The 25,000-nt window shown below is 53.2% G+C and overlaps 3 protein-coding genes across 3 annotated transcripts in view; 2 read left to right on the top strand and 1 right to left on the bottom strand.

The window, feature by feature from the left end:
• COPG2 (coatomer protein complex subunit gamma 2) overlaps window positions 1–3,286 on the top strand; it is a 42,046-nt gene extending 38,760 nt beyond the window's left edge. Inside the window, 5 exon segments of the mRNA XM_030455688.1 lie at window positions 149–287; window positions 858–902; window positions 905–927; window positions 930–957; window positions 2,796–3,286. Of these exon segments, the coding sequence (XP_030311548.1) occupies window positions 149–287; window positions 858–902; window positions 905–927; window positions 930–957; window positions 2,796–2,926 (366 nt within the window). The 3' untranslated portion in view covers window positions 2,927–3,286.
• Window positions 3,195–16,954, bottom strand: MEST. The gene is made up of 12 exons (XM_030455793.1): window positions 16,897–16,954; window positions 15,047–15,201; window positions 13,156–13,235; window positions 12,269–12,346; window positions 10,997–11,133; window positions 10,619–10,677; window positions 10,346–10,386; window positions 9,612–9,682; window positions 7,335–7,436; window positions 6,118–6,194; window positions 5,529–5,592; window positions 3,195–5,119 (listed from the first exon to the last, which is right to left on the bottom strand). Exons 2-12 carry the CDS (start codon window positions 15,198–15,200, stop codon window positions 5,002–5,004), a joined length of 981 nt encoding a protein of 326 aa, XP_030311653.1. The 5' UTR covers window position 15,201; window positions 16,897–16,954; the 3' UTR covers window positions 3,195–5,001.
• Window positions 16,955–17,226: 272 nt separating this feature from the next.
• CEP41 (centrosomal protein 41) lies at window positions 17,227–19,374 on the top strand. Its single transcript, XM_030463755.1, has 3 exons — window positions 17,227–17,262; window positions 19,189–19,252; window positions 19,346–19,374. The coding sequence occupies exons 1-3, from the start codon at window positions 17,230–17,232 to the stop codon at window positions 19,372–19,374; spliced, it is 126 nt and encodes a 41-aa protein (XP_030319615.1). The 5' UTR covers window positions 17,227–17,229.
• The last annotated feature ends 5,626 nt before the right edge of the window (window positions 19,375–25,000 follow it).

Genomic DNA, 25,000 nt, shown 5'->3' with positions numbered 1-25,000 from the left:
TTTTATTTATTATGTGCTTCTCCTGAAACCAAACCCAGACATTCCAGAGCTGTCTGGGCAAAATCCTGCTCTTCCCTCCAGGTCTTTTCCTTCTTAGGATCCTTTCTGCAACTGGCTGCTGAAAATCCCCCTTGTTTTTTTCTCTCAGCTGGAAGATCTGGAGGTGACTGTGTCTGACCACATCCAGAAGGTTTTAAAGCCCAACTTTGCAGCTGCCTGGGAAGAAGTGGGAGAGGATTTTGAGAAAGAAGAAACCTTTGCCCTTAGTTCCATTAAAACCCTTGATGGTGAGATCACCTCTCCTCATTTCTTGGTGACCCCACAGAGCAAGCCCAGGAAACCTGCCAGGCTGGGGGATAGATTTAGTGTGGAAGGAGGAGAATTTGGTGCCTTCCAAGGTGCAAGAAGGATTTTTGGGATTAGAGAGGGTGGAAATCTGGCACTGCTGGAGGGTGGTTGGAGAGAGGGCTGTGTTTAAAAACAAAGCCTAGTCCAAAAGATAGGCTTGGACTAGCCTGTCTGTTCCTAGAGAGGCTAAGGATATCCAAGATAATCCTTGGGAATTATAATCACTATCATATGATTATCATAATCATATAATCATTATCATATTATCATAATAACCAAAGATATTATGGGTTATATCTTTGGGATATACCCAAAGTTATGGGTATACTCTTCTGGATCTAATCAAAGATATATCTTTGGTTAATCCAAATCAAAGGATAATCATTGGATCTAATCCCCAAGATAATCATGGGGAATGGTCAGCCAGCTGGGTGCTGAGGCAGGGGTTTTAATCCCAAGTTCCTCAGAAGCAGCTTGGGGGTAATTTCTTTCCCCATCTCTCAATGCAGAAGCTGTCAATAACATCATCACCTTCCTGGGCATGCAGCCCTGTGAGAGTCAGATAAAGTGCCAGAGAACACAAAAACTCTCACACTCTCTACTTAGCTGGTGAGTATTCTGGAACTCCAGTGTTATCCTGTCCCACAACTGAAGGGAAGCAGGTTAGGAGTCTCTGCTTGTTTTTGAGAGGGTTCTTTCTCTTACTGAAAGTTGAAGTGAAGCAGAAAATTGAATGCCTCATGAGGAGCCTCCTGTTGCTGGTGTACTTTGGGCTGTGTCTCTCAGAACAGAGATTGTTCTCCCCCATGGAATGGCAGTGAAACCTCTGGAGAACTTCCAGAGCAGACACCTAACTAAATTCCCTTGCCTGTCTTTTACCTCAGAAACAGGTCCCTTAGGAGCATTTTATTTTCAAATTTCCTGTCACTGAAGTCACATCCTGAATCCTTGTTCAGTGCCTTAGCTCCAGGATCACAGTTTTGGGCAGTCCCCTGGAAGTCAAGTGCTCTGCAAGGTTTTTTTGCAACATTAAAGCACAACTGCAATGGGTGGGACAGAATTTAATGTAATTCATCTCAATTTAATGTAGAGGTGGACTTGGTAACTCCAGGGCTGTTTGGGTATTGATGTTGAGGTGGGACTGGAGGTGGCTTCTCCTGTTCCTCTCTCTGAACCAGTGAACTCTTCCTTCATCCCAAAACTTGGATGTTGCCTTCTCAAATTGGAAATGAGCTTCAGTTACCCACTTACTGATTCCTACCTGTCTGATAGAATTGTGGGAGGGTTTGGGTTGGAAGAAACCTTAAAGATCATTTATCCAACCCCCTGCATGGGCAGGGACACCTCCCACCCAAGCCCCATCCAACCTGACCTGAGACACTGCCAGGGATGGGGCAGCCACAGCTTCTGGGGGCAACCTGGGCACCCAGGGGCTCAGCACCCTCACCCCAAACAATTTCTCCCTCCCTCCCTGCCCAAGAAATAGAATCCTGGAATGGGTTGGGTTGGAAGAGAACTGAAAGCTCAGCTCATTCCAACCCCCCTGCCATGGGCAGGGACACCTCCCTCCCAGATTGCTCCATGCCCCATCCAACCTGGCTTTGAAACACTGCCAGGGATGGGGCAGAGACTCTTTTCCTGGGCAACCTGGTTCTAAAGCTCAGCACCCTCACCCCAAACTATTTCTCCCTCCCTGCCTGCCCAAGATCTCCTCTCCATCTCCCCTCTTGCAGCTGGAAACCCTTCCCCCTCGCAGGGTCCCATCCCTCCAGGCCCTTGTCCCAAGTCCCTCCCCAGCTTTCCTGGAGCCCCTTCAGGCACTGGAAGGTGCTCTAAGGTCTCCCTGAACCCTTTTCTTTAAAGCAGCCTCATCTTCCAGCAGCACTTTAATGAGCACAGTGTCTGTTACCTTCAGGCTTCTCCTGAAGAGCTTTGGGAATTTCACAGAATCACAGAATGGTTTGGGTTGGAAGGGACCTCAAAGCTCATCCAGTTCCAACCCCCTGCATGGGCAGGGACACCTCCCACCAGCCCAGGCTGCTCCAAGCCCCATCCAACCTGACCTGAGACACTGCCAGGGATGGGGCAGCCACAACTTCCTTGGACAACCTGGGCCAGGCTCTCCCCACCCTCAAATTCAAGAATTTCCTCCCCATCTCCAACCTCCAATCTCCCCTTTCTCTCCAAGTTTTAACCCATTTCCCTTCTCCTCTCCCTACCCCCTGTGTCCAAAGCCCTCCCCCAGCTTTCTTGGAGCCCCTTCAGATATTGTAAGGTGGGTGGGTGGATATTTGGGGGGTTTGTTTGGTTTTTTTTGTCATTTCCCCCCTTTTTCCAAGTTGCCCCAGACCAAACCTCACACTCCCCAGCTTGTTGCCTCCAGGCTGAGGACCACACCAACCCCTTTCTCTCACAGTCCTCTCTCCCAACATTTCCTTTGTCCCCAGGTGTTTACAGAGGTGGCTGTGACGTGCTGCTGAGGTCCAGGCTGGCTCTTGGGGACGGGGTGACCATGCAGGTGACAGTCAGGAGCAAGGAAGAAACCCCAGGAGATGTCATCCTGGCTTCTGTGGGATGAGCAGCGTGGCAGTGGAAACCTCTTCAAAACTCCAGCTGGGTGCCAGCCTGCCCAGCAGCCTTTCTGTCCTCTGCATGTAGTTTTTATTCCTCAATTTGGTAAATATTTTGTATGATGTTGGCTGGTACTAAGCCTTTTCCCCTTGTCCCTCCCCTCCTTATCACTCACACGTTCCCATCTAACTTATTGCCCCATTTGCAGTCAGGCAGAGAAGCTCAAATGATGCAGGTGGTAAGAAAGTGGAATCAAGAGGGGTTTTTTTTTTTGTCAAACTGATTTTTATTAACAGGAAATAAACACTGGTTCAAGTGGTGGAATTCCTATGAATTAACTGTTAATAAAATAGACATTTCTTGGCTTAATTCTGCTTCAGTACAAAAAAAAATAACCCTTCAGGGCTGTTGTCTCAGGAGAAGCCCCTTATTCCTAAAGGGATGCTATGAAGTTTTGACTATAAGCAGTTAAAAACCACACAAAACCTGCAGATTTACAGCTTCTCCTCTGTTCCACACAGGAAAATCAATGTACAGAGAGAGATTACACTCCCACCTCTCAAGGCATGTTCAGTTCTCTTGAGCCTTATGTTAGAAACCAGCACCACAGCTTTTTCCCAGGCTCAAAAGATGTGGAACATCCTGCAGCAAAAGCTGGGAAAAGAGGAGGAAGGGAAGGACTTTGTGGTGGCTTCTTTGGGAGGGAAGTTCTGCATCTTTCTTCTGTTTAGTTACCAAGTCAGAGAGGGAGGAAGAAGGAAATAGAATTTCAATCCTAATTTAAACACCTATCCCAGATCCCTGGGGCAGGAATAGCTATTGCTCAGAACACTTTGGCTTTTCCTACTGCCAGGATTGCATATTCACCATGTTCCAGTGAAACAGGTCCCAGCTGGGGTGCTACAGCCAAGCTTCAGCAAAGCTCCTGAGATAATCAGGTGGAGTAGCTCTGCTTGTCCAACTGAAAAATAAAAATAACCAAGTGATGTGGGCAAAAACTGGAGGTTTAGAGCTTGCCTTTAAAAGTGGCCATAAAAAAGTGATTTCTGAAGACAGAATTGTGTCCAGTTTTGGTGTCCCCAGCAGAAGAAGGACATGGAAATCCAACCCTGTCCTGGGATGCATCCAGAGGAGCATGGCCAGCAGATCAGGAGAGGGGATTCTCCCACTCTACTGTTCTTTTGTGGGACCCTCACTTCCAATCCTGCATCCATTCTGGTGTCCCCAGCAGAAGAAGGACATGGATCTGTTGGGATGAGTCCAGAGGAGGCCACAAAGATGATCCAGGGGCTGGAGCAGCTCTGCCATGAGGAGAGGCTGAGGAGCTGGGAGTGTTGAGACTCCAGGGGGACCTTAGAGTCCCTGAAGGGAACCTCCAGGAAGGCTGCAGAGGGACTTTCCAGAAGAGTGTCCAGTGCTAGGAGAAGGGGAAATGGTTTGAAAGTGCAGGAGAAGAGGTTCAGGCTGGAGCTTAGGAAGAAGTTCTTCAGGAGGAGGGTGCTGAGACTCTGGAACAGATTGCCCAGAGAAGTTGTGGCTGCCCCCTCCCTGGAGGTGTTCAAGGCCAGGTTGGATGAGGCTTGGAGCAACCTGGGCTGGATGAGTTGCAGATTCCTTAATTTAGTGTGGACAAACTCCACAAATTCTTCAGTGTTGTGACACTTGAGCAGAAGGATGTAATTTAAACTCCTGCAGCTCAAACCAACACCCAGCCTGGGGACATCCTCCTGGTCCTGTCTGCCTGGCAGTGAAGGTCAAGGAGGATTTGGGGACTGAGAGATGTTCTCTGCCTCCCCTCAGGTGTCCCCATTGTCCCTTTCTGGCTCTACAGACACAAACCAGTCAAAAACCAAGGTGGGCACAAGGCTGGAAGAGCTGTCAGCATCCTGGAACTCTTTTGTCCAAGCCTCCCTGCATCTTAATTCTCTTTGGTGCTCCAAGGATGAACATCCAGGAGTCTGGCAGCATATTCAAGGTGTCAGTGCAAAAGTCTTGGATCTGGAGATAAAAAAATTTAAGGTTTCTTCCTACCCCCAAAGCCTTGGATTTGTCAAGAGGGAGCAAGACCTGAGCTGCAGCTGCTCAGAAGGAGTTGATGAAGTTGAGATAAGCATTGAGGAATCCTGTGGGGTCCTCCAGCTGTGGGTAGTGACTGATGTGGTCATCCAGCACAGACACTGTGGACATGGGAAGCACCTTCCTGTTGGGAGAACAGAGCAAAGCTTGGGCAAAGGAACTTTTCAGCCAAAAAAACCCCAAAAAACCAACCTGGAGCAACTAAAGTTACTCTTCTAGGTGCTGGGTTTACTTGAGGTTAACTTGGAGAAGGGTTACCTCAATCAATCAAACTGTGATGTGGTTTTAAAATGCATGAGTGACTTGGAAGAGAAGTGGGACTTTGCTGCTTAAAAATGGGGAAGCAATTTCCAAACTGCAGCAGGTTCAGGTGGAACCCACCTGGCTGTGCAGGTGAGAGGTGGGGGTGAAAACCAGGGGTGAAAAATCAGCCTCCAGTGAAAAAGGAGTTTGAAGGGGAAATCTTCAGACAAAAACCTTCCTTTAAAATGAAACAGATGCAGATTCCTGCTGTGGGACAGGCTTTGTCTTACTTGTAAAGCTGAAGAAACTCTGGGTGGGGATTCACAGGATCCAGAGGCCCATAGATGAGATGCACTGCAAGAGAGAAGCAGCACAGAGCTTTTTATACCCCAGGACATCCCCCACGAAGCCAAAGGGACACATTTCCCCCTCACCCAGAGCTTGGGAAGCTTCCAGCAGAGCACTGAGCAAACCAGCTACACCCTAAGAACTCTTTCTGTGCCCTGGGGTCCAGTTCAGCCTCCAACCACCTCCTGCAAACACCAAACTTTCCTTTGAGTGGTGGCAACTTCTCCTGAGCTTGAAAACAAGCAGCACTTCAGCCTTCCTGGGGCAGCAGGTGGAGAAACCAAAAGGTTTTGAACCAGCCTCTAACATTTCCTCAGCTCACTGGATTAAACCTTTTTTTTCCCCCTCATCTTGAACTGGAACAGGGACTTTTCCTCCCCCCTGCACCAACTGGATTTGCTCCACCAGCTTCCTCATCAGAAGAAGGAAAAGCTTCAGCAATGCCTGTAAGGGAGTGAGCAATTCCCAACATCCCAATTCCCAACATCCCAACCTAGGAAACTTAAGAAAAACCCAGGAATTCCTACTCACGTGGGACAGAGGTGGACATCAAAGCTCCAACCCAGCGGTCTCTGTGCTTCTTCCTCTGGTTTATGTACTGCAAAATACTGAAGAGGAAGCTCATTAACCAGCAGGTGGTGCCTCAGGGTATAATAATTATTATTATAAAATATATATAATTATTAGGGTATAATAATTATTATATAAACATATAATAATAATTATTATTATTACTATTTAGACAGCAAATAAAAGTGCAGATGAGGTTGGGACTCTGACTCCAGGTCTCGCCCCTGCCACCTCTGTGCCCTCAGTGCAGAGTTCATGGAATCATTTTAAGGTTGGGAAAAAACTCCCAAGATTATCAAGTCAACCCAGCACCACTGTGCCCACTAAACCCTGTCCCAAAGTGCCATCTCCACATGTTTTGTGAGCCTCTCCAGAGATGGAGACTCCAGCCCTGCCCTGGGCAGCCTGGCCCAGGCCCTGACCACCTTTTCCAAGAAGAAATTGTTCCCAAGCTCCAATCTAAACCTCCCCTGGCACAACTTGAGGTCAGTTTCTCTTTTTACCATCACTTGTGGGAGAAGAGACCAAGCCCCACCTCATTCCAACCTCCTTTCAAGGAGCTGTAGAGAGCCAGAAGGTCTCCCCTCAACCTCCTCTGCTCCAGGATCAACACCCACAGGTCCTCAGCTGCTCCTCAGAAGTTCTCCAGACCTTCTCTTTGCCCTCCAGACCCTTCTCTATCTTCACCAGACCCTCCTCCTTCCTCTCCATCCCCTTCTCCTTGCTCTCCAGACCTTCCCCTTACTTTCCAGAGCTTGTGATTTGTCCAGAGCTCAGCAGGAGCAGAAAGGGAGTTTGCACATTGAAGAGGAATCACACCCACACAGGGATGCTGAACTCAAACCCATTTTGTTCTTCCAAACTGGAGAAAACCAGATTTAGCTCCAGTTGTTAACCCTGCAAATTCAAGCCCATTTATTTCTAAATAAATAATATAAAAAAAAAACCATGCTGAAGAACTTCAGTGTTCTTCTCCCACCATCTGCAGTCTCAGATCCTCCTGCAAGAATCCCAGCAAGAATCCTGCTCCTACATCACCCCCCAACTCTTGATCTGGAGCACAATGATGACCCCAGACCCCAAGAGAAGCAGCTGGAGACTCTGGGGAGCCAACACTCAAAGCAGAGGGAGGTGCTGGGTGTAACCCTAAGGTGACAGAGCACTTCCTGGTCACCAACCTGTCAACAACCAGGTTCCCATCGTTGGTCCTCACCGCTGTCCACATATCCCAGTACTCTGCCTGGGAAGGCTGGGTGTAGGGCCCAAAGACAGAGCCCAGCCTGAAAGACATCCAAAAAAAAAAAAAAAAAAAAAAAAATCAGAGCAGCACAGAAGCAGCTGTGGTAGAACAGGTCCCTAAAACTACCTGAGGGCATAAACTGACCTTCCAGAGTTATCTGTGAAATGGAGTGCTGGGAGTTTGAAATGGTGACAGAATGGTTTGGGTTGGAAGGGACCTCAAAGCTCATCCAGTCCCAACCCCCTGCATGGGCAGGGACACCTCCCACCAGCCCAGGGTGCTCCAAGCCCCATCCAACCTGACCTGAGACACTGCCAGGGATGGGGCAGCCACAGCTTCCTTGAACAACCTGGGCCAGGCTCTCCCCACCCTTAAATTCAAGAATTTCCTCCCCATCTCCAACCTCAATCTCCCCTTTCCAAGTTTTAACCCATTTCCCTTCTCCTCTCCCTACCCAAGAAATAGAATCTCCCCAAGAAATAGAATCCTGGAATGGGTTGGCTTGGAAGAGAACTGAAAGCTCAGCTCATTCCAACCCCCCTGCCATGGGCAGGGACACCTCCCTCCCAGATTGCTCCAAGCCCCATCCAACCTGGCTTTGAACACTGCCAGGGATGGGGCAGAGACTCTTTTCCTGGGCAACCTGGTTCTAAAGCTCAGCACCCTCACCCCAAACTATTTCTCCCTCCCTCCCTCCCTGCCTGCCCAAGATCTCCTCTCCATCTCCCCTCTCCCAGCTGGAAACCCTTCCCCCTCGGAGGGTCCCATCCCTCCAGGCCCTTGTCCCAAGTCCCTCCCCAGCTTTCCTGGAGCCCCTTCAGGCACTGGAAGGTGCTCTAAGGTCTCCCCATTGCAGCCTTCTCTTCTCCAGCCTCAACACCCCCAACTCTCTCAGCCTGGCTCCAGAGCAGAGCTGCTCCAGCCCTCCCAGCCCTCCCAGCAGCTCCATCACCTCCTCTGCACTGGCTCCAACAGCTCCGTGTCCTCCTGCTGCTGGGGACCCCAGACCTGGACACAGCTTTACCCCAGGGGGGTCTCCCCAGAGCGGGGCAGAGCAGAGGGGACAATCCCCTCCCTGGCCCTGCTGCTCACACTGCTGGGGATGCAGCCCAGGACATGGGGGGTTTGATGCCTCTGTTGAGCTTCTCCTCACCCCACACCCCCAAGTCCTTCTCTCCAGGGCTGCTCTCCACCCATTCTCCTCCCTGCCTGGATTTCTGCTGGGCATTGCCCCAAGTCCTTGCTTTTTGACTTTTTTTGACTTTCCACCTGTCCCCCAAATGCATCCAGTTCTGGACTTATGTGTCCAGCCTCAAGAGCTTTTTTGGGTAAAAAAAAAAAAAAAAAAAAAAAAAGAGGCTTTGCAACATCTGATAAAACTGGTATCAAATTGCTCCTCCTGCAGAGTGTGGTTGGGATTTCCATTTTTTTGGTCACATCCCCAAGTCTGATCCTTGCAGGAGGGAAGGATTTCAGCATGAAAAGCCTCGTGGTTTATTATTAGGCTGAAGGACTTTGCCACCCTGCAGAGGGAATCACCCCAAGGATCAAGGTCATGGAATCATTAAGGTTAAAATAAACCTTTAAGATCATCAAGTCCAATCATCAACCTCAATCCTGGGGCAAATCTCTCCTGGGACAATGTCACAGAACCAGAGAATCACTGAACTGTTCTGGTTGGAAAAGACCTTTAAGATCATCATGAAGCCCAACCATAACCCAACTCTACCACCCATTAACCCAACTCTACCAAGTCTGGTGTTTAACCCATGTCCCCCATCACCACCTCTCCACAGTTTTGAACACCTCCAGGGATGGTGACTCCACCACCTCCCTGGGCAGTCTGGGTGTTTGAAAACCCTTTGGGTGAAGAAGTTTCTTCTTATCTCCCATCTAAACCTCCCCTGGTGCAACTTGAGCCCATTTTTATCTTGTTACTCAGGAGAAGAGACCAAACCTCCCTGGCTCCAACCTCCTTTCAGGCAGATGGAAAGAATGAGAAGGTCTCTGCTCAGCCTTCTTTTTACCAGGCTAAAGAACCCCAATTCCCTCAGATGCTCCTCATCTGACTTCTTCTCCAGCTTGGTTGTCCTGGTGTCAGGGGTTCCACTCAGCTGCTGAACACCTTCTAGGTTAATTCCCACATTGCCCTCCTCCCCACTTGGCTCACCCCTCCTTTTCCAGCTATTCCCAGCAGCACAGAGACACAACTCACCCTCTGGAGAAGAAAAAGAAGTTCATCAGCCTTGTGATGATGGGGGACAGCAAACCCCCATCCTTGAGGATCTTGGGGGAAAGGAAAAAAGGAGACAGCACCTCTTGGTATCATACAGACGGGTCAGTCTTGCCTCCTCCTTTTCCTCCTCCTCCTCCTCCTCCTTTTCCTTTTCCTTTTCCTCCTTTTCCTCCTCCTCCTCCTTTTCCTTTTCCTTTTCCTTTTCCTTTTCCTCCTTTTCCTCTTTTTCCTCCTTTTCCTCCTTTTCCTCCTTTTCCTCCTTTTCCTCCTTTTCCACCTTTTCCTCCTTTTCCTCCTTTTCCTCCTCCTCCTCTTCCTCCTCCTCCTCCTCCTCCTCCTCCTCCTCCTCCTCCTCCTCCTCCTCCTCCTCCTCCTCCTCCTCCTCCTCCTCCTCCTCCTCCTCCTCGCAGGGTTTTCCCCCTCCCAGCTCCCACTTTTGCCCCTCCAGCTCCCAGTTTTCCCAGCCCAGTTCCTCAAGGTGTAGGTGAGCTTTTGGCAGTGAGACATCAACAGCTGAAGGGGTTGGGACATTGGGATGTGAGAAGCTCCATCCTGACAGCCCCAGGGATGCCTGAGAGTAGCTCAGGTGCCATTTCTAAGGTGGAAAAAAAAAAACCAAAAAACCCAGGAGGGCTCTGAGGCAGATTAAAAACCCCAAACTCACAGAGTTCTGCTGAAGGAATGATTGGGTAGATTGGTGGGGAGCAGCTCACCTTCTGGATGAACCGGGGGTAGTGGGTTTCGGGGAAAATCCCTGGGAAAAATGTCAAAAAGAAAGAGTTGTAACACTACAAGGAATTGGCTGCACATCTCCTGGCCTCTACCCTTCCTCTGGTACCATGAAAGGTGGCACAGGCAGCTCAAGGACTGACCCTGCTGTTAATTAAGCACCTTAATTGCAATTTGCTTGGGGTTTGGGTGATGATGAAGGGGGGGAAGGGATCCCCACCCCTCCCAGCCCACCCATCCCACCAGGAAAACTTTACCTCCGTTGGATAAACAGAGGCTGTTGATCAAGATGCTTCCAGTTTTATTGTGCTCATACCTGGGGACAGAAGAGAAGAAGGTGAAACACAACAAGACCTTCTCCCAGCTTCAAGAAGTCCCCAACCAGCAAGTCAAACCAACATCTCTGCTCTCCTGATGCCCCCAGTTTGGTAAGGAGCTCAGGAGGGGTATTAAACATCCCACCAGCCAGGACCCCATGGATGGGAACCTCGGATCTTTCCACCAGGGATGTGCCCTGGGACTTCCCAACCTTTGTCACAGGGGAAAAGGGGGCTCTGCTCAACATCCTCCCACTTATCTGCTGGGAACCATCTTGCTGGGGACAACCAAAAGCAACCACCAGTGGTGGCAGTGACCTGTGCAGCAGCTCCTGTGCCACCGTATCCCCATAATCGTGGGACAGGAGATTGATCCTCTGGTGGTGGAGACCAAGGTGCCTCACCAGCCCCTCCACAATGCTGGCTTGCTCAAAGATGGAGTAGTGGTGGGGCCTCTGCGAAGCAAAGAGAAGCCACGGTGAGAACCTGACCCACCACCAACCCACAACCTCCAGAATAAATCCCTTAAACTGAGGGATGTGGGGTGGAGACCTGGAGTTTGTGACCCTGTCCAGCACTTCCATCCACAACCACAGGAGCACTGCCCATGTCCCAAAGCAGTCAAGGTGTCACCTCAAACCCAAGGAAAAGTGAGACAGGGACAGAACCAATCCACACCAAGCACCTTCTTCCACTCCTCTTGCTGTTAAAAATGTCTTATTCCTTTTCCAGGTGGGAATGGGAGAAGAACCTGGACTGCAAACACCAACTTTCTGGGGATGTCACCACAGCAGAACAACCTCTGGGCCAGAAATAAACTGCAAAAATTCTTCTCCCAGTGCTGGGTCCTGCACTTTGGCCACAACAACCCCATGGGGAGCTCCAGGCTGGGCACAGAGTGGCAGAAAGGGACCTGGGAGTCTGGATTGCCAGGAAGCTGAACAGGAGCCAGCAGTGTGCCCAGGTGGCCAAGAAGGCCAATGGCATCCTGGGCTGGCTCAGGACCAGCGTGGCCAGCAGGTCCAGGGAAGGGATTCTGCCCCTGTGCTCAGCTCTGGGGAGGCCACAGCTTGAGTCCTGTGTCCAGTTCTGGGCCCCTCAGCTCAGGAAGGAGATTGAGGTGCTGGATCAGGTCCAAAGGAGGCAACTGGGCTGGTGAAGGGACTGGAGCACAGATCCTCTGAGGAGAGGCTGAGGGAGCTGGGGGTGTTGAGGCTGGAGAAGAGGAGGCTCAGGGGAGACCTCATCACTCTCTGCAACTCCCTGAAAGGAGGTTGGAGCCAGGGGGGGGTTGGGCTCTTTTCCCAGGCAACTCTCAGCAAGACAAGAGGGCAGGGTCTCAAGTTGTGCCAGGGGAGGTTTAGGTTGGAGATTCGAAAGAATTTCTTTCTGGAGAGGGTGATCAGGCATTGGAATGGGCTGCCCAGGGAAGTAGTGGATTCTCCGTGTCTGGAGCTCTTTCCAAAGAGCCTGGATGTGGCACTGAGTGCCATGGGCTGGGAACTGCAGTGGGAGTGGATCAAGGGTTGGAGCTGATGACCTCTGAGGTCCCTTCCAACCCAGCCCATTCTAGGATTCTAAGGTTCTTACAGGTTTGTCACTGAAACCAAACCCCATGAAATCCAGAGCAACCACACGGTGAAAGCGCTGGGTCAGCCCTTCCCAGATCTGCAAAAAAAAAAAAAAAGGGAGAAATGTGTTAAAAAAATGAAAACCATCAATGAGAATGGAAAGAGGAAAAATCTGAGCTGAAGCACAGTCAGGGATGGCCACGCTCCCCTCTGCTCCCCCAAACAGCACCTTCCAGCTCTGAGAAAACTGCAGGAGGTTGAAAATTCCCAATAAAGGGAAAAAAAATAAAATAAAATCCAAAACCCACCCGTGAAAAAGAGTTGTGGGTCTTTTCCTCCTGTGGAAAAGGGTGAGGTGAAAAGAGAGAGGAACAGGGCTGGTAACTCAGTTCTCCCAGAAGAAACTCCTCAGGAGCATCACCCACCCTGAGGTGACCCACAACCCACCCGTGTCATCCGTGGGAGGGGGAAACCATGGAATTCCAACCCATCCCACCCGTGTCCATCTGCTCATCCATGGGAGGGGAAAACCATGGAATCCCAACCCATCCCACCCCCACCACCCACCCGTGTCATCTGTGGGAGGGGGAAAGCATGGAATTCTAACCCATCCCATCCTTGTCCATCTGCTCATCCATGGAAGGGGAAAACCATGGTATTCCAACCCATCCCACCCATGTCCATCTGCTCATCCGTGGGAGGACAAACCATGGAATTCCAAGCCATCCCACCCGTGTCCATCTGCTCATCCGTGGGAGGGGGAAACCATGGAACTCCACCCCATCCTACCCGTGTCCACCTGCTCATCCGTAGGAGGGGGAAAGCATGGAATTCCAACCCATCCCACCCGTGTCCATCTGCTCATCCATGGGAAGGGGAAACCATGGAATTCCAACCCCTCCTCACCTTGTACCAGTCGTAGCTGGAGGTTGGGAAGCCGTGCAGGAGCACAACGATGTCGGAGCTGCCAAGAGCACCGCTGGAATCTGGGGAGGGAAAAAGGATCAGGAAGGGATTGAGCAGCTCTGCTCCCATCCCTTCTTCTCCCAGTTATTCTTCCAACTATCCCTTCTTCTCCCAGTCCGTTCTGTACTAAAATGTGGTTTCTTGGTTACTCACAAACTTCTCCTCTCCTCACAAACCGACATTGCCTCACGGAGAGGATTTTGCAGGAGAATTTGTGAAATGTTTTTTACAGGAGAAACCATTTTGAGCACCTCAGGAAGTGTCCAGCAGATCCAGGGAGGTTCTGCTCCTCCTCTGCTCTGCCATTCCCTAGGAAGACCCAAACTGGAGAGCTGGGCCAAGGAGAACCTCAGGAGGTCCAACAAGAGTAAAGGAAGAGTCCTGGAATGCAGCAGGACAGGTTTGGAGGTGACCTTGAGGTGACCTCCTGGAAAGCAGCTCCTGGAGAAGCCCTTGGAGTCCTGGGGGACAGGGAATTCTCCAGGGGTCAGCAATGTGCCCTTGGGACCAAGAGGGCCAATGGTGTCCTGGGGGCATCAGGAGAAGTGTGTCCAGCAGATCCAGGGAGGTTCTCCTCCTCCTCCTCCTCCTCCTCTGCTCTGCTCTGCCCTGGGGAGACCAGAGCTGGAATCCTGGCTCCAGTTTGGGGCTCCCCAGTTGAAGAGAGACTGGGATCTACTGGAGAGAGTCCAAGGGAGAGGTGGGAGGGTGAGGAAGGGACTTGAGCATCTGTGCTGGGAAGAAAGAGTGAGAGGCCTGGGGCTGTTGATGTGTCCCCAAGGTTTGGGATGTGTCCCCAGGGTTTGGGATGTGTGTATCTCCAGGTTTTGAGATGTGTCCCCAGAGTTTGGGATGTGGGTTTGGGATGTATCCCCAAGGTTTGTGATGTGTCCCCAGGGTTTGGGATGTGTCCCCAAGGTTTGGGATGTATCCCCAAGGTTTGGGATGTATTCCCAGGGTTTGGGATGTATCCCCAAGGTTTGGGATGTATCCCCAAGGTTTGGGATGTGTCCCCAGGGTTTGGGATGCGTCCCCAAGGTTTAGGATGTGTCCCCAGGATTTGGGATGTAGTTTTGGGATGTGTCCCCAAGGTTTGGGATGTGTCCCCAGGATTTGGGATGTGTCCCCAGGGTTTGCGATGTGTCCCCAGGGTTTGGGGTGTGTCCCCAAGGTTTGGGATGTGTCCCCAGGGTTTGGGATGTATCCCCAGGGTTTGGGATGTGTTCCCAGGGTTTGGGATGTGTCCCTAGAGTTTGGGATGTGGGTTTGGGATGTGACCCCAGGGTTTGTGATGTGTCCCCAGGGTTTGGGATGTAGTTCTGGGATGTGTTCCCAAGGTTTGGGATGTGTCCCCAGGGTTTGGGATGCGTCCCCAAGGTTAGGGATGTGTCCCCAGGGTTTGATGTGTCCCCAGGGTTTGGGATGTATCCCCAGGGTTTGGGATGTGTCCCCAAGGTTTGGGATGCATCCCCAGGGTTAGGGATGTGTCCCCAGGGTTTGATGTGTCCCCAGAGTTTGGGATGTGTCCCCAAGGTCTGGGACGTATCCCCAAGGTTTGGGATTTGTCCCCAGGGTTTGATGTGTCCCCAGGGTTTGGGATGTGTCCCCAGAGTTTGGGATGTGTCCCCAAGGTCTGGGACGTATCCCCAAGGTTTGGGATTTGTCCCCAGGGTTTGGGATGTGTCCCCAGGGTTTGATGTGTCCCCAGAGTTTGGAATGTGTCCCCAAGGTCTGGGACGTATCCCCAAGGTTTGGGATGTGTCCCTAAGGTTTGGGATGTATCTCCAGGGTTTGGGATGTGTCCCCAGGACTCGGGATGTGTCCCCATCACCTCTGTAGAAGATGTTCTGGCTCTTGTAGGTGAAGAACCCTCCTGCTGCCCTCCAGGAGAGGAGAGCTGGGGAGAGTTTTGGGGGTGGGATGTGGAGGTAAACGGCGAGGAGGGGGACGCTCAGCAGCCCCACCTGGACCCACCACTCCTTCATCCTATAGGGAAAAAAACCCCAAGGATCCTGCTCACCTGCTCCCCACAAAGCCACCACCACAGCCCTGCCGCCCACTCCCACCTCCCCAAAACCCCCAGGGCCCCCCAAACCCATCCCCCTGGTCCCCAAACCTCTAAAGGCCCCAAAACCTGTAGGTCCCTGGGGTGTGACAGAAAGGGGGCCCCAATGGGGGGGACAGAAGCCCCAGTGGTCTGGGGGCCATATGGGGGATATAAGGGGAGACAGGGACCCCACAGGGGGTTTGAGGGGGCTCCATTGGGGATCTGAAGGGGACAGGGGCACCATAGAGGGATAAGGGGACACAAGGGCCTCACTGGGGGTCTGAGAGGGGACATGGGTCCCATAGGGGGTCTGAGGGGGTGATGGGCTCCATAGGGGGTCTGTGAGGGTCGTGGGATTTATAGGGGGTTTGAGGTTGGAATCCTATGGAATCTATAGGGGTCTGAGGGGGTTATGGGTTCCATAGGGGGTAATGGGTTCCACAGGGGGTCTGAGGGGGTCCCATAGGGGATCTGAGGGGGTTATGGGTTCCATAGGGGGTAATGGGTCCCATAGGGGGTCTGAGGGGGTGATGGGCTCCACACGGGGTCGGTGGGGGTCATGGGATTTATAGGGGACTGAGGTTGGAATCCTATGGAATCTTTAGGGGTCTGAGGGGGTGATGGGGCCCACAGGGGGTTATGGGTTCCACAGGGGGTCTGAGGGGGTTATGAGTCCAATAGGGGGTCTGAGGGGGTCCCACAGGGGATCTGAGGGGTTTATGGGTCCCATAGGGGGTTATGGGTCCCATAGGGGGTCTGAGGGAGTTATGGGTCCAATAGGGGGTGTGAGGGGGTCCCACAGGGAGTGTAAGGGGGTTATGGGTCCCACAGGGGGTTATGGGTTCCATAGGGGGTCTGAGGGCATCCTGTAGGGGGTCTGAAGGGTTTATGGGTCCCATAGGGGGTTATGGGTCCCATAGGGGGTCTGAGGGGTTTATGGGTCCCATAGGGGGTCTGTGAGGGTTGTGGGATTTATAGGGGACTGAGGTTGGAATCCTATGGAATCTATAGGGGTCTGAGGGGGGATGGGGCCCACAGGGGGTTATGGGTTCCACAGGGGGTCCGAGGGGGTCCCATAGGGGATCTGAGGGGATTATGGGTTCCATAGGGGGTTATGGGTTCCATAGGGGGTCTGAGGGGGTTATGGGTTCCATAGGGGGTTAGGGTTCCATAGGGGGTCTGAGGGGGTTATGAGTCCAACAGGGGGTCTGAGGGGGTCCCACAGGGGGTGTGAGGGGGTTATGGGTCCCATAGGGGGTTATGGGTTCCATAGAGAGTCTGAGGGGGGTTATGGGTCCCACAGGGGGTTATGGGTCCCGTAGGGGGTCTGAGGGGGTCCCACAGGGGGTCTGAGGGGGGGGGCCAGAATCCCCACGTGCTCTGTGTGTATATGGGGGGGGGCAGTGGTGACGGGGGGGGGTACCAAAGCCCCGCCCCCTCCCCCCACCCCCACCAAGCCCCGCCCACCCCCACCCAAACCCCTCCCCTACATCAAGCCCCGCCCCCTCAAACAGGCCCCGCCTCCCGGCGCCACCACCAGCGGTGGCGGGAAAACGGCGGCGAATGGCGGGAAAATGGGGAGGGCGGGAAAGTTGGGGGGGGGGGAGGGGGAACGAAGCCGTCTCGCGCCTCACCTGTCCCGCGACCTCCAGCACCGGGGGGCGTGGCCACCGCCCCGCGCACGCGCTGCTTGGTCACGCCCCCCAGGCCACGCCCACGGCCACGCCCCCTCCCGCTCCGTTCCCGCGCGCAGCCGCGGCGTCCGCGCCGTTGCCCGGCGACGCCCCGCGAGCTGTCAAGCCGCCCACGTGGCTGTAAGGCGGCTTCTGATTGGCGGAGGCTGAAGAGAGCGGCCAATCGGAGCGGGGGTTGTTGAGGAGGGAGTGAAGGGGGAGAAGGAGGGAGGGAGGGGGGGTGTGGAACAGTCAGGAGCGGGCGGCGGGAGGAGGGGAAGGAGCGGCGGGAAGATGTCGAGCAGGAGGAGTTTTGGAGACCCCGAGGTGGGTGAAGGGACAGAACCGAACCGAACCCTGGGGAACCGGGCTCTTAGGGTTGTGGGGGAGCCCAGGGCGAGGCTGAGACCCAGAGGAACCGGGGGGTCCGGGTTTGTTGGGAGCCACGGAACCGAACCGGGGGGAAGCTGAGAACCGGGAGGATCGGACCTGGGGGTTCGGGAGAACCGGGGGGGTTTGAGGGGGAACAGGTCGGGGGTTGGGGGGTCCCTGGGAGGTGTGGGATGGGGGTGTTGGGGGTTCTGGGGGTGCTCAAGGGGTTGGTGGAGCCTCCTCCTAAAATGAGGAGGGGGGGTTGGAGCTGGGGGTGGTGGAGATGGGGAGAGGAAAAGAGAGAAATGTGTATCCTGGGGCTTTAAATCGGTGCTGGGGCAGCTGGGGATTCATGGGGGGGGAAGGTGGGGAGAGCCTGGAAGAGGTTATCCAGGGAAACTGTGGCTGCCCCATCCCTGGCAGTGTCTCAGGTCAGGTTGGATGGGGCTTGGAGCACCCTGGGCTGGGGGAGGTGTCCCTGGATTGTCCCCTTGGGACTGAAGGAGCTTTAAGATCCCTTCCAACCCAGTGTAATCCCATGGGTGTTGAGGCTGGAGAAGAGAAGGCTGCAATGGGGAGACCTTAGAGCACCTTCCAGTGCCTGAAGGGGCTCCAGGAAAGCTGGGGAGGGACTTGGGACAAGGGCCTGGAGGGATGGGACCCTGCGAGGGGGAAGGGTTTCCAGCTGGGAGAGGGGAGATGGAGAGGAGATCTTGGGCAGGCAGGGAGGGAGGGAGGGAGAAATAGTTTGGGGTGAGGGTGCTGAGCTTTAGAACCAGGTTGCCCAGGAAAAGAGTCTCTGCCCCATCCCTGGCAGTGTTCAAAGCCAGGTTGGATGGGGCTTGGAGCAAGCTGGGAGGGAGGTGTCCCTGCCCATGGCAGGGGGGTTGGAATGAGCTGAGCTTTCAGTTCTCTTCCAAGCCAACCCATTCCAGGATTCTATTTCTTGGGGAGGGAGGGAGGGAGAAATTCTTTGGGATGAGGGTGCTGAGCCCCTGGGTGCCCAGGTTGCCCCCAGAAGCTGTGGCTGCCCCATCCCTGGAGGTGTTGAAGGTTGAATGGGGCTTGGAGCAGAAGGACACAGAGCTCCTGGAAGGTGTCCAGAGCAGAGCCACTCAAATGCTCAGAGGGCTGAGCACCTCCCTGGGAAGCCAGGCTGAGGGCTTGGGGTTGTTCAGCCTGGAGAAGAGGAGGCTCCCAGGTGACCTTAGAGCAACCTTCCAATATCTGAAGGGGCTCCAAGAAAGCTGGGGGAGGGCTTTGGACAGGGGGGGGTAGGGAGAGGAGAAGGGAAATGGGTTAAAACTTGGAGAGAAAGGGGAGATTGAGGTTGGAGATGGGGAGGAAATTCTTGAATGTGAGGGTGGGGAGAGCCTGGCCCAGGTTGTCCAAGGAAGTTGTGGCTGCCCCATCCCTGGCAGTGTCTCAGGTCAGGTTGGATGGGGCTTGGAGCAGCCTGGGCTGTTGGGAGGTGTCCCTGCCCATGCAGGGGGTTGGGACTGGATGAGCTTTGAGGTCCCTTCCAACCCAAACCCTTCCAGGATTCTATGCTCATTAAGCATTAATTAGGGTTGCCTCATCCCTGGAAGCTTTCATGGACACCTTGGATGGGTTTGGAGCCCCCTGGGCTGGGGGAGGTGTCCCTGCCCATGCAGGGGGTTGGGATGAGCTGATCCTGAAGATCTCTTCCAACCCAAACCATTCCATGATCCAGAAATCTGTCCCAGTGTGGGAGATATCTGGGAGCTTCCCTGTGGTCTCACCAGTTTTTTTTTTTGCTGTCTCTCAGAGCTCTTCACTTTTTCTGTTAATATTTTGGGGTTTTTTATGCCTTTTATACCCAGCTCTGCTTCACCTCCTCTTTTGCCCTTTTCCAAACAGATTCTGACCAGACGAATCCCACAGAATCCCAAATACCAACACATCAAAACCCGCCTGGATACTGGTGAGTGGGATCATTTTGGGCTGAAAACACCCAAATTAGGGATGCAGAACTCCACAAAAATATCCTGAATGTTTTTCCTACCTCTGTCCTCAGCTGGTTCACCCCAGAGAGTGTGGGGTTGAGCCTCAGCTCCTCCCCTGCTCTGTTCTGACAGAAATTACTGATCCTGGAGTTCCTAAATCTGGGTTTTTTCTTTGAATTTGTGTCTTGCTGCTGCTGTGAGAAAAAAATACTTCTTTAGGGAAGGTGTTTTGGCCTTTCTGGTTGTTGAAGGAGTTGAATTTTATCCAGTGTCCACACAAAAAGCCCTGGGGAAGGGGCAGGGTGGCTGTGGTTGCTCTCAGAGCAGAGCCAGGGGCAGGATTTTAATATCAAATCCTGGGTTCAGCTCTGGTGGGGATAAAGCTCCAGCACTGGGACTCTTTGACTTCCAGAGCTCTTGGGAGAGAATTCCTGCAGGTGATGGTTTTGTTCTCCAAAGCCTCACAAAACAATTTGTGCTTTTCAGCACAGAATCCCAAAATGAGGTGGGAAGGGAGCTCAGAGCTCATCTCCTCCAAGCTCCATGCCCAGGGACACCTCCCACCAGCCCAGGGTGCTCCAAGCCCCATCCAACCTGACCTGAGACACTGCCAGGGATGGGGCAGCCACAGCTTCTGGGGGCAAGCTGGGCACCCAGGGGCTCAGCACCCTCACCCCAAAGAATTTCTCCCTCCCTCCCCAAGAAATAGAATCATGGAATGGTTTGGGTTGGAAGGGACCTCAAAGCTCATCCAGTCCCAACCCCCTGCATGGGCAGGGACACCTCCCACCAGCCCAGGGGGCTCCAAGCCCCATCCAACCTGACCTGAGACACTGCCAGGGATGGGGCAGCCACAACTTCCTTGGACAACCTGGGCCAGGCTCTCCCCACCCTCAAAGTCAAGAATTTCCTCCCCATCTCCAACCTCAATCTCCCCTTTCTCTCCAGGTTTTAACCCATTTCCCTTCTCCTCTCCCTACCCCCCCGTGTCCAAAGCCCTCCCCCAGCTTTCTTGGAGCCCCTTCAGATATTGGAAGGTTGCTCTGAGCTCACCTGGGAGCCTCCTCTTCTCCAGGCTGAACAATCCCAATCCCTCAGCCTGGCTTCCCAGGGAGGTGCTCAGCCCTCTGAGCATTTGAGTGGCTCTAAATAAGGCTTAGAAATGAGGGTGTTCAGATCCAGGACTTCTCCATAGTTTTTTAAGTGACTTCCACACCCTGGGGAAAGCAGGTTGGCTCCACTTGGACACCACACTCATGCCTGGGAATCCCAGAATGGGTGAGGTGGGAAAGGAGCTCAGAGCTCATCTCCTCCAAGCTCCATGCCCAGGGACACCTCTCATCCAGCCCAGGTTGCTCCAAGCCTCCTCCAACCTGGCCTTGAACACCTCCAGGGAGGGGGCAGCCACAACTTCTCTGGGCAATCTGTTCCAGAGTCTCAGCACCCTCCTCCTGAAGAACTTCTTCCTAAGCTCCAGGCTGAACCTCTTCTCCTGCACTTTCAAACCATTTCCCCTTCTCCTAGCACTGGACACTCTTCTGAAAAGTCCCTCTGCAGCCTTCCTGGAGGTTCCCTTCAGGGATTGGGGGGCAGCTCTAAGGTCCCCCTGGAGTCTGCACAATCCCAGCTCCTCAGCCTCTCCTCATGGCAGAGCTGCTCCAGCCCCTGGATCATCTTTGTGGCCTCCTCTAGACTCATCCCAACAGATCCATGTCCTTCTTCTGCTGGGGACACCAGCCCTGGATGCAGGATTGGAAGTGAGCATCCCACAGTAGAGTGGGAGAATCCCCTCTCAAGATCCTCTGGATGCATCCCAGGACAGGGTTGGATTTCTGAGCTCCAGGAGCTCCCGGTGTTGAGCAGAAAGAGCTTGGTGTAGAAATGGTCAGTAGAAAGGCTGCTACAATTTTATTTTTTTTAATATCACCATTCTGACCAGCAGACTCTGGGTATTTTTCTGTCCCTTCCTAAAACTCCTCTAAACCAAACCTCTGGAGAATCATAGAATCCTAGAATGGGCTGGGTTGGAAGGGACCTCAGAGATCATCAAGTCCAACCCTTGATCCACTCCCACTGCAGTTCCCAGCCCATGGCACTCAGTGCCACATCCAGGCTCTTTGGAAATATCTCCAGACACGGAGAATCCACTACTTCCCTGGGCAGCCCATTCCAATGCCTGATCACCCTCTCCAGAAAGAAATTCTTTCTCATCTCCAACCTAAACCTCCCCTGGCACAACTTGAGACCCTGCCCTCTTGTCTTGCTGAGAGTTGCCTGGGAAAAGAGCCCAACCCCCCCTGGCTCCAACCTCCTTTCAGGGAGTTGGAGAGAGTGATGAGGTCTCCCCTGAGCCTCCTCTTCTCCAGCCTCAACACCCCCAGCTCCCTCAGCCTCTCCTCAGAGGATCTGTGCTCCAGTCCCTTCCCCAGCCCAGTTGCCTCCTTTGGACCTGCTGCAGCACCTCAATCTCCTGCCTGAGCTGAGGGGCCCAGAACTGGACACAGGACTCAAGCTGTGGCCTCCCCAGAGCTGAGCACAGGGGCAGAATCCCTTCCCTGGACCTGCTGGCCACGCTGTTCCTGAGCCAGCCCAGGATGCCATTGGCCTTCTTGGCCACCTGGGCACACTGCTGGCTCCTCTTCAGCTTCCTGGCAATCCAGACTCCCAGGTCCCTTTCTGCCACTCTGTGCCCAGCCTGGAGCTCCCCATGGGGTTGTTGTGGCCAAAGTGCAGGACCCGGCCCTTGGAATGTTGAACCTCATCCCATTGGAATCAGCCCAACTCTCCAGTCTGTCCAGGTCCCTCTGCAGAGCCCTCCTGCCTTCCAGCTGATCCACACTCCCCCCAGCTTGGTGTCATCTGTGAATTTGCTGATGATGGACTCAATCCCCTCATCTAAATCATCAATAAAGATATTGAACAGCACTGGGCCCAACACTGATCCCTGGGGGACACCACAGCCGCCATTTTGATGCAGCCCCGTTCAGCACCACTCTCTGGGCCCGTTCCAGCAGTTCCTGACCCAGCACAGGGTGCTCCTGTCTGATCCATGGGCTGACAGCTTTTTCAGGAGGATGCTGTGGGAGACGGTGTCAAACACTTTGCTGAAGTCCAGGTAGAGCCCATCCACAGCCTTCCCCTCATCCACCAGTCGGGTCACCCGATCATAAAAGGAGCTCAGATTGGTCAGACAGGACCTGCCCTACCTAACCCCGTGCTGGCTGGGTCTGATCCCTTGCCCATCCTGCAGGTGCTGTGTGATTGCACTGAGGATGATCTGTTCCATAACCCTGCCAGGCACTGAGGTCAGGCTGACGAGCCTGGAGTTTCCTGGGTCCTCCTTTCATCCCATTTTGTGGATTTCTGTGACATTCACCAACTTCCAATCATCTGGGATGTCCCCAGTGAGCCAGGACTGTTGGTACTGGAACATCCTCCTTGTAGATAAGTTGAGCAAGTATGGGTTTGGTGATCAGGTAGTGAGGTGGATCAAGAACTGGTTGAAAGGAAGGAGTCAGAGAGTTGTAGTCAATGGGGCAGAATCTGGTTAGAGGTGTGTGACTAGTGGAGTCCCTCAGGGGTCGGTACTGGGACCGGTGTTGTTCAGTATCTTCATCAACGACTTGGATGAGGGTATAGAATGTACCCTCAGCAAGTTTGCTGATGACACTAAGCTGGGAGGAGTGGCTGACACACCAGAAGGCTGTGCTGCCATTCAGAGAGACTTAGACAGGCTGGAGAGTTGGGCAAGGAGAAACATGATGAAATTCAACAAGGGGAAGTGTAGAGTTTTGCATTTGGAGAAGAACAACAAGATGTCCCAGTATAGGTTGGGGGCTGACCTGCTGGAGAGCAGTGTAGGTGAAAGAGACCTGGGGGTCCTGGTTGACAAGAAGATGACCATGAGCCAGCAATGTGCCCTTGTGGCCAAGAAGGCCAATGGCATCCTGGGGTGCATTAGAAAGGGTGTGGTTAGTAGGTCAAGAGAGGTTCTCCTCCCCCTCTATTCTGCATTGGTGAGGCCGCACCTGGAGTATTGTGTCCAGTTCTGGGCCCCTCAGTTCAAGAAGGACAGGGAAGTGCTTGAAAGAGTCCAGCGCAGAGCTACTAAGATGATTAAGGGGGTGGAATCATAGAATCATAGAATTAGCCGGGTTGGAAGGGACCTCAGAGATCATCTAGTCCAACCCTTGACCCACCGGAGCAGTTGCTAGACCATGGCACTGAGTGCCACATCCAGTCTTTTTTTAAATGTCTCCAGGGACGGAGAATCTACCACCTCACCGGGCAGTCCATTCCATAGCCTGATCACCCTCTCTGTGAAGAAATTCCTTCTAATTTCCAACCTAAACCTCCCCTGGCACAACTTAAGACTGTGTCCTCTTGTCTTGCTGAGAGTTGCCTGGGAAAAGAGCCCAACCCCCCCCTGGCTCCAACCTCCTTTCAGGTAGTTGTAGACAGCAATGAGGTCTCCCCTGAGCCTCCTCTTCTTCAGGCTGAACACCCCCAGCTCTCTCAGCCTCTCCTCATAGGGCCTGTGCTCGAGTCCCTTCACCAGCCTGGTTGCCTTCCTTTGGACCTGTTCCAGGACCTCTACATCCTTCTTAAACTGAGGGGCCCAGAACTGGACACAGTACTCGAGGTGTGGCCTAACCAGCACTGAGTACAGGGGAAGAATCACCTCCCTGGACCTGCTGGTGATGCTGTTTCTGATACAGGCCAGGATGCCATTGGCCTTCTTGGCCACCTGGGCACACTGCTGGCTCCTGTTCAGCTTCCTGGCAATCCAGACTCCCAGGTCCCTTTCTGCCACTCTGTGCCCAGCCTGGAGCTCCCCATGGGGTTGTTGTGGCCAAAGTGCAGGACCCAGCACTTGGCCTTGGAACATCTCCCTTATGAGGAAAGGCTGAGGGAGCTGGGTCTCTTTAGTTTGGAGAAAAGGAGACTGAGGGGTGACCTCATCAATGTTTTCAAATATGTAAGGGGTGAGTGTCAGGGAGATGGAGTTAGGCTCTTCTCAGTGGTGACCAGTGATAGGACAAGGGGTAATGGGTGTAAATTGGAGCATAGGAGGTTCAAGTTGAATATCCGGAAAACTTTTTTTCCTGTAAGGGTGACAGAGCCCTGGAACAGGCTGCCCAGGGGGGTCGTGGAGTCTCCTTCACTGGAGACATTCAAAACCCACCTGGACACGTTCCTATGCGAGGTTCTCTAGGTGGCCCTGCTCTGGCAGGGAGGGTTGGACTAGATGATCTTTCGAGGTCCCTTCCAACCCCAAGGATTCTATGATTCTATGAATGTGCCCTTGTGGCCAAGAAGGCCAATGGCATCCTGGGGTGCATTAGAAAGGGTGTGGTTAGTAGGTCAAGAGAGGTTCTCGTCCCCCTCTATTCTGCATTGGTGAGGCCGCACCTGGAGTATTGTGTCCAGTTCTGGGCCCCTCAGTTCAAGAAGGACAGGGAAGTGCTTGAAAGAGTCCAGCGCAGAGCTACTAAGATGATTAAGGGAGTGGAATCATAGAATCATAGAATTAGCCGGGTTGGAAGGGACCTCAGAGATCATCTAGTCCAACCCTTGACCCACCGGAGCAGTTGCTAGACCATGGCACTGAGTGCCACATCCAGCCTGTTTTTAAATGTCTCCAGGGACGGAGAATCTACCACCTCACCGGGCAGTCCATTCCATAGCCTGATCACCCTCTCCGTGAAGAAATTCTTTCTAATATC

Source organism: Calypte anna, chromosome 1 (assembly GCF_003957555.1).
Source record: "Calypte anna isolate BGI_N300 chromosome 1, bCalAnn1_v1.p, whole genome shotgun sequence".
Classification (NCBI taxonomy): Eukaryota; Metazoa; Chordata; class Aves; order Apodiformes; family Trochilidae; genus Calypte; species Calypte anna.
The sequence above is the reverse complement of the archived record's forward strand: the minus strand, read 5'-3'. Positions and strand labels throughout refer to the sequence as shown.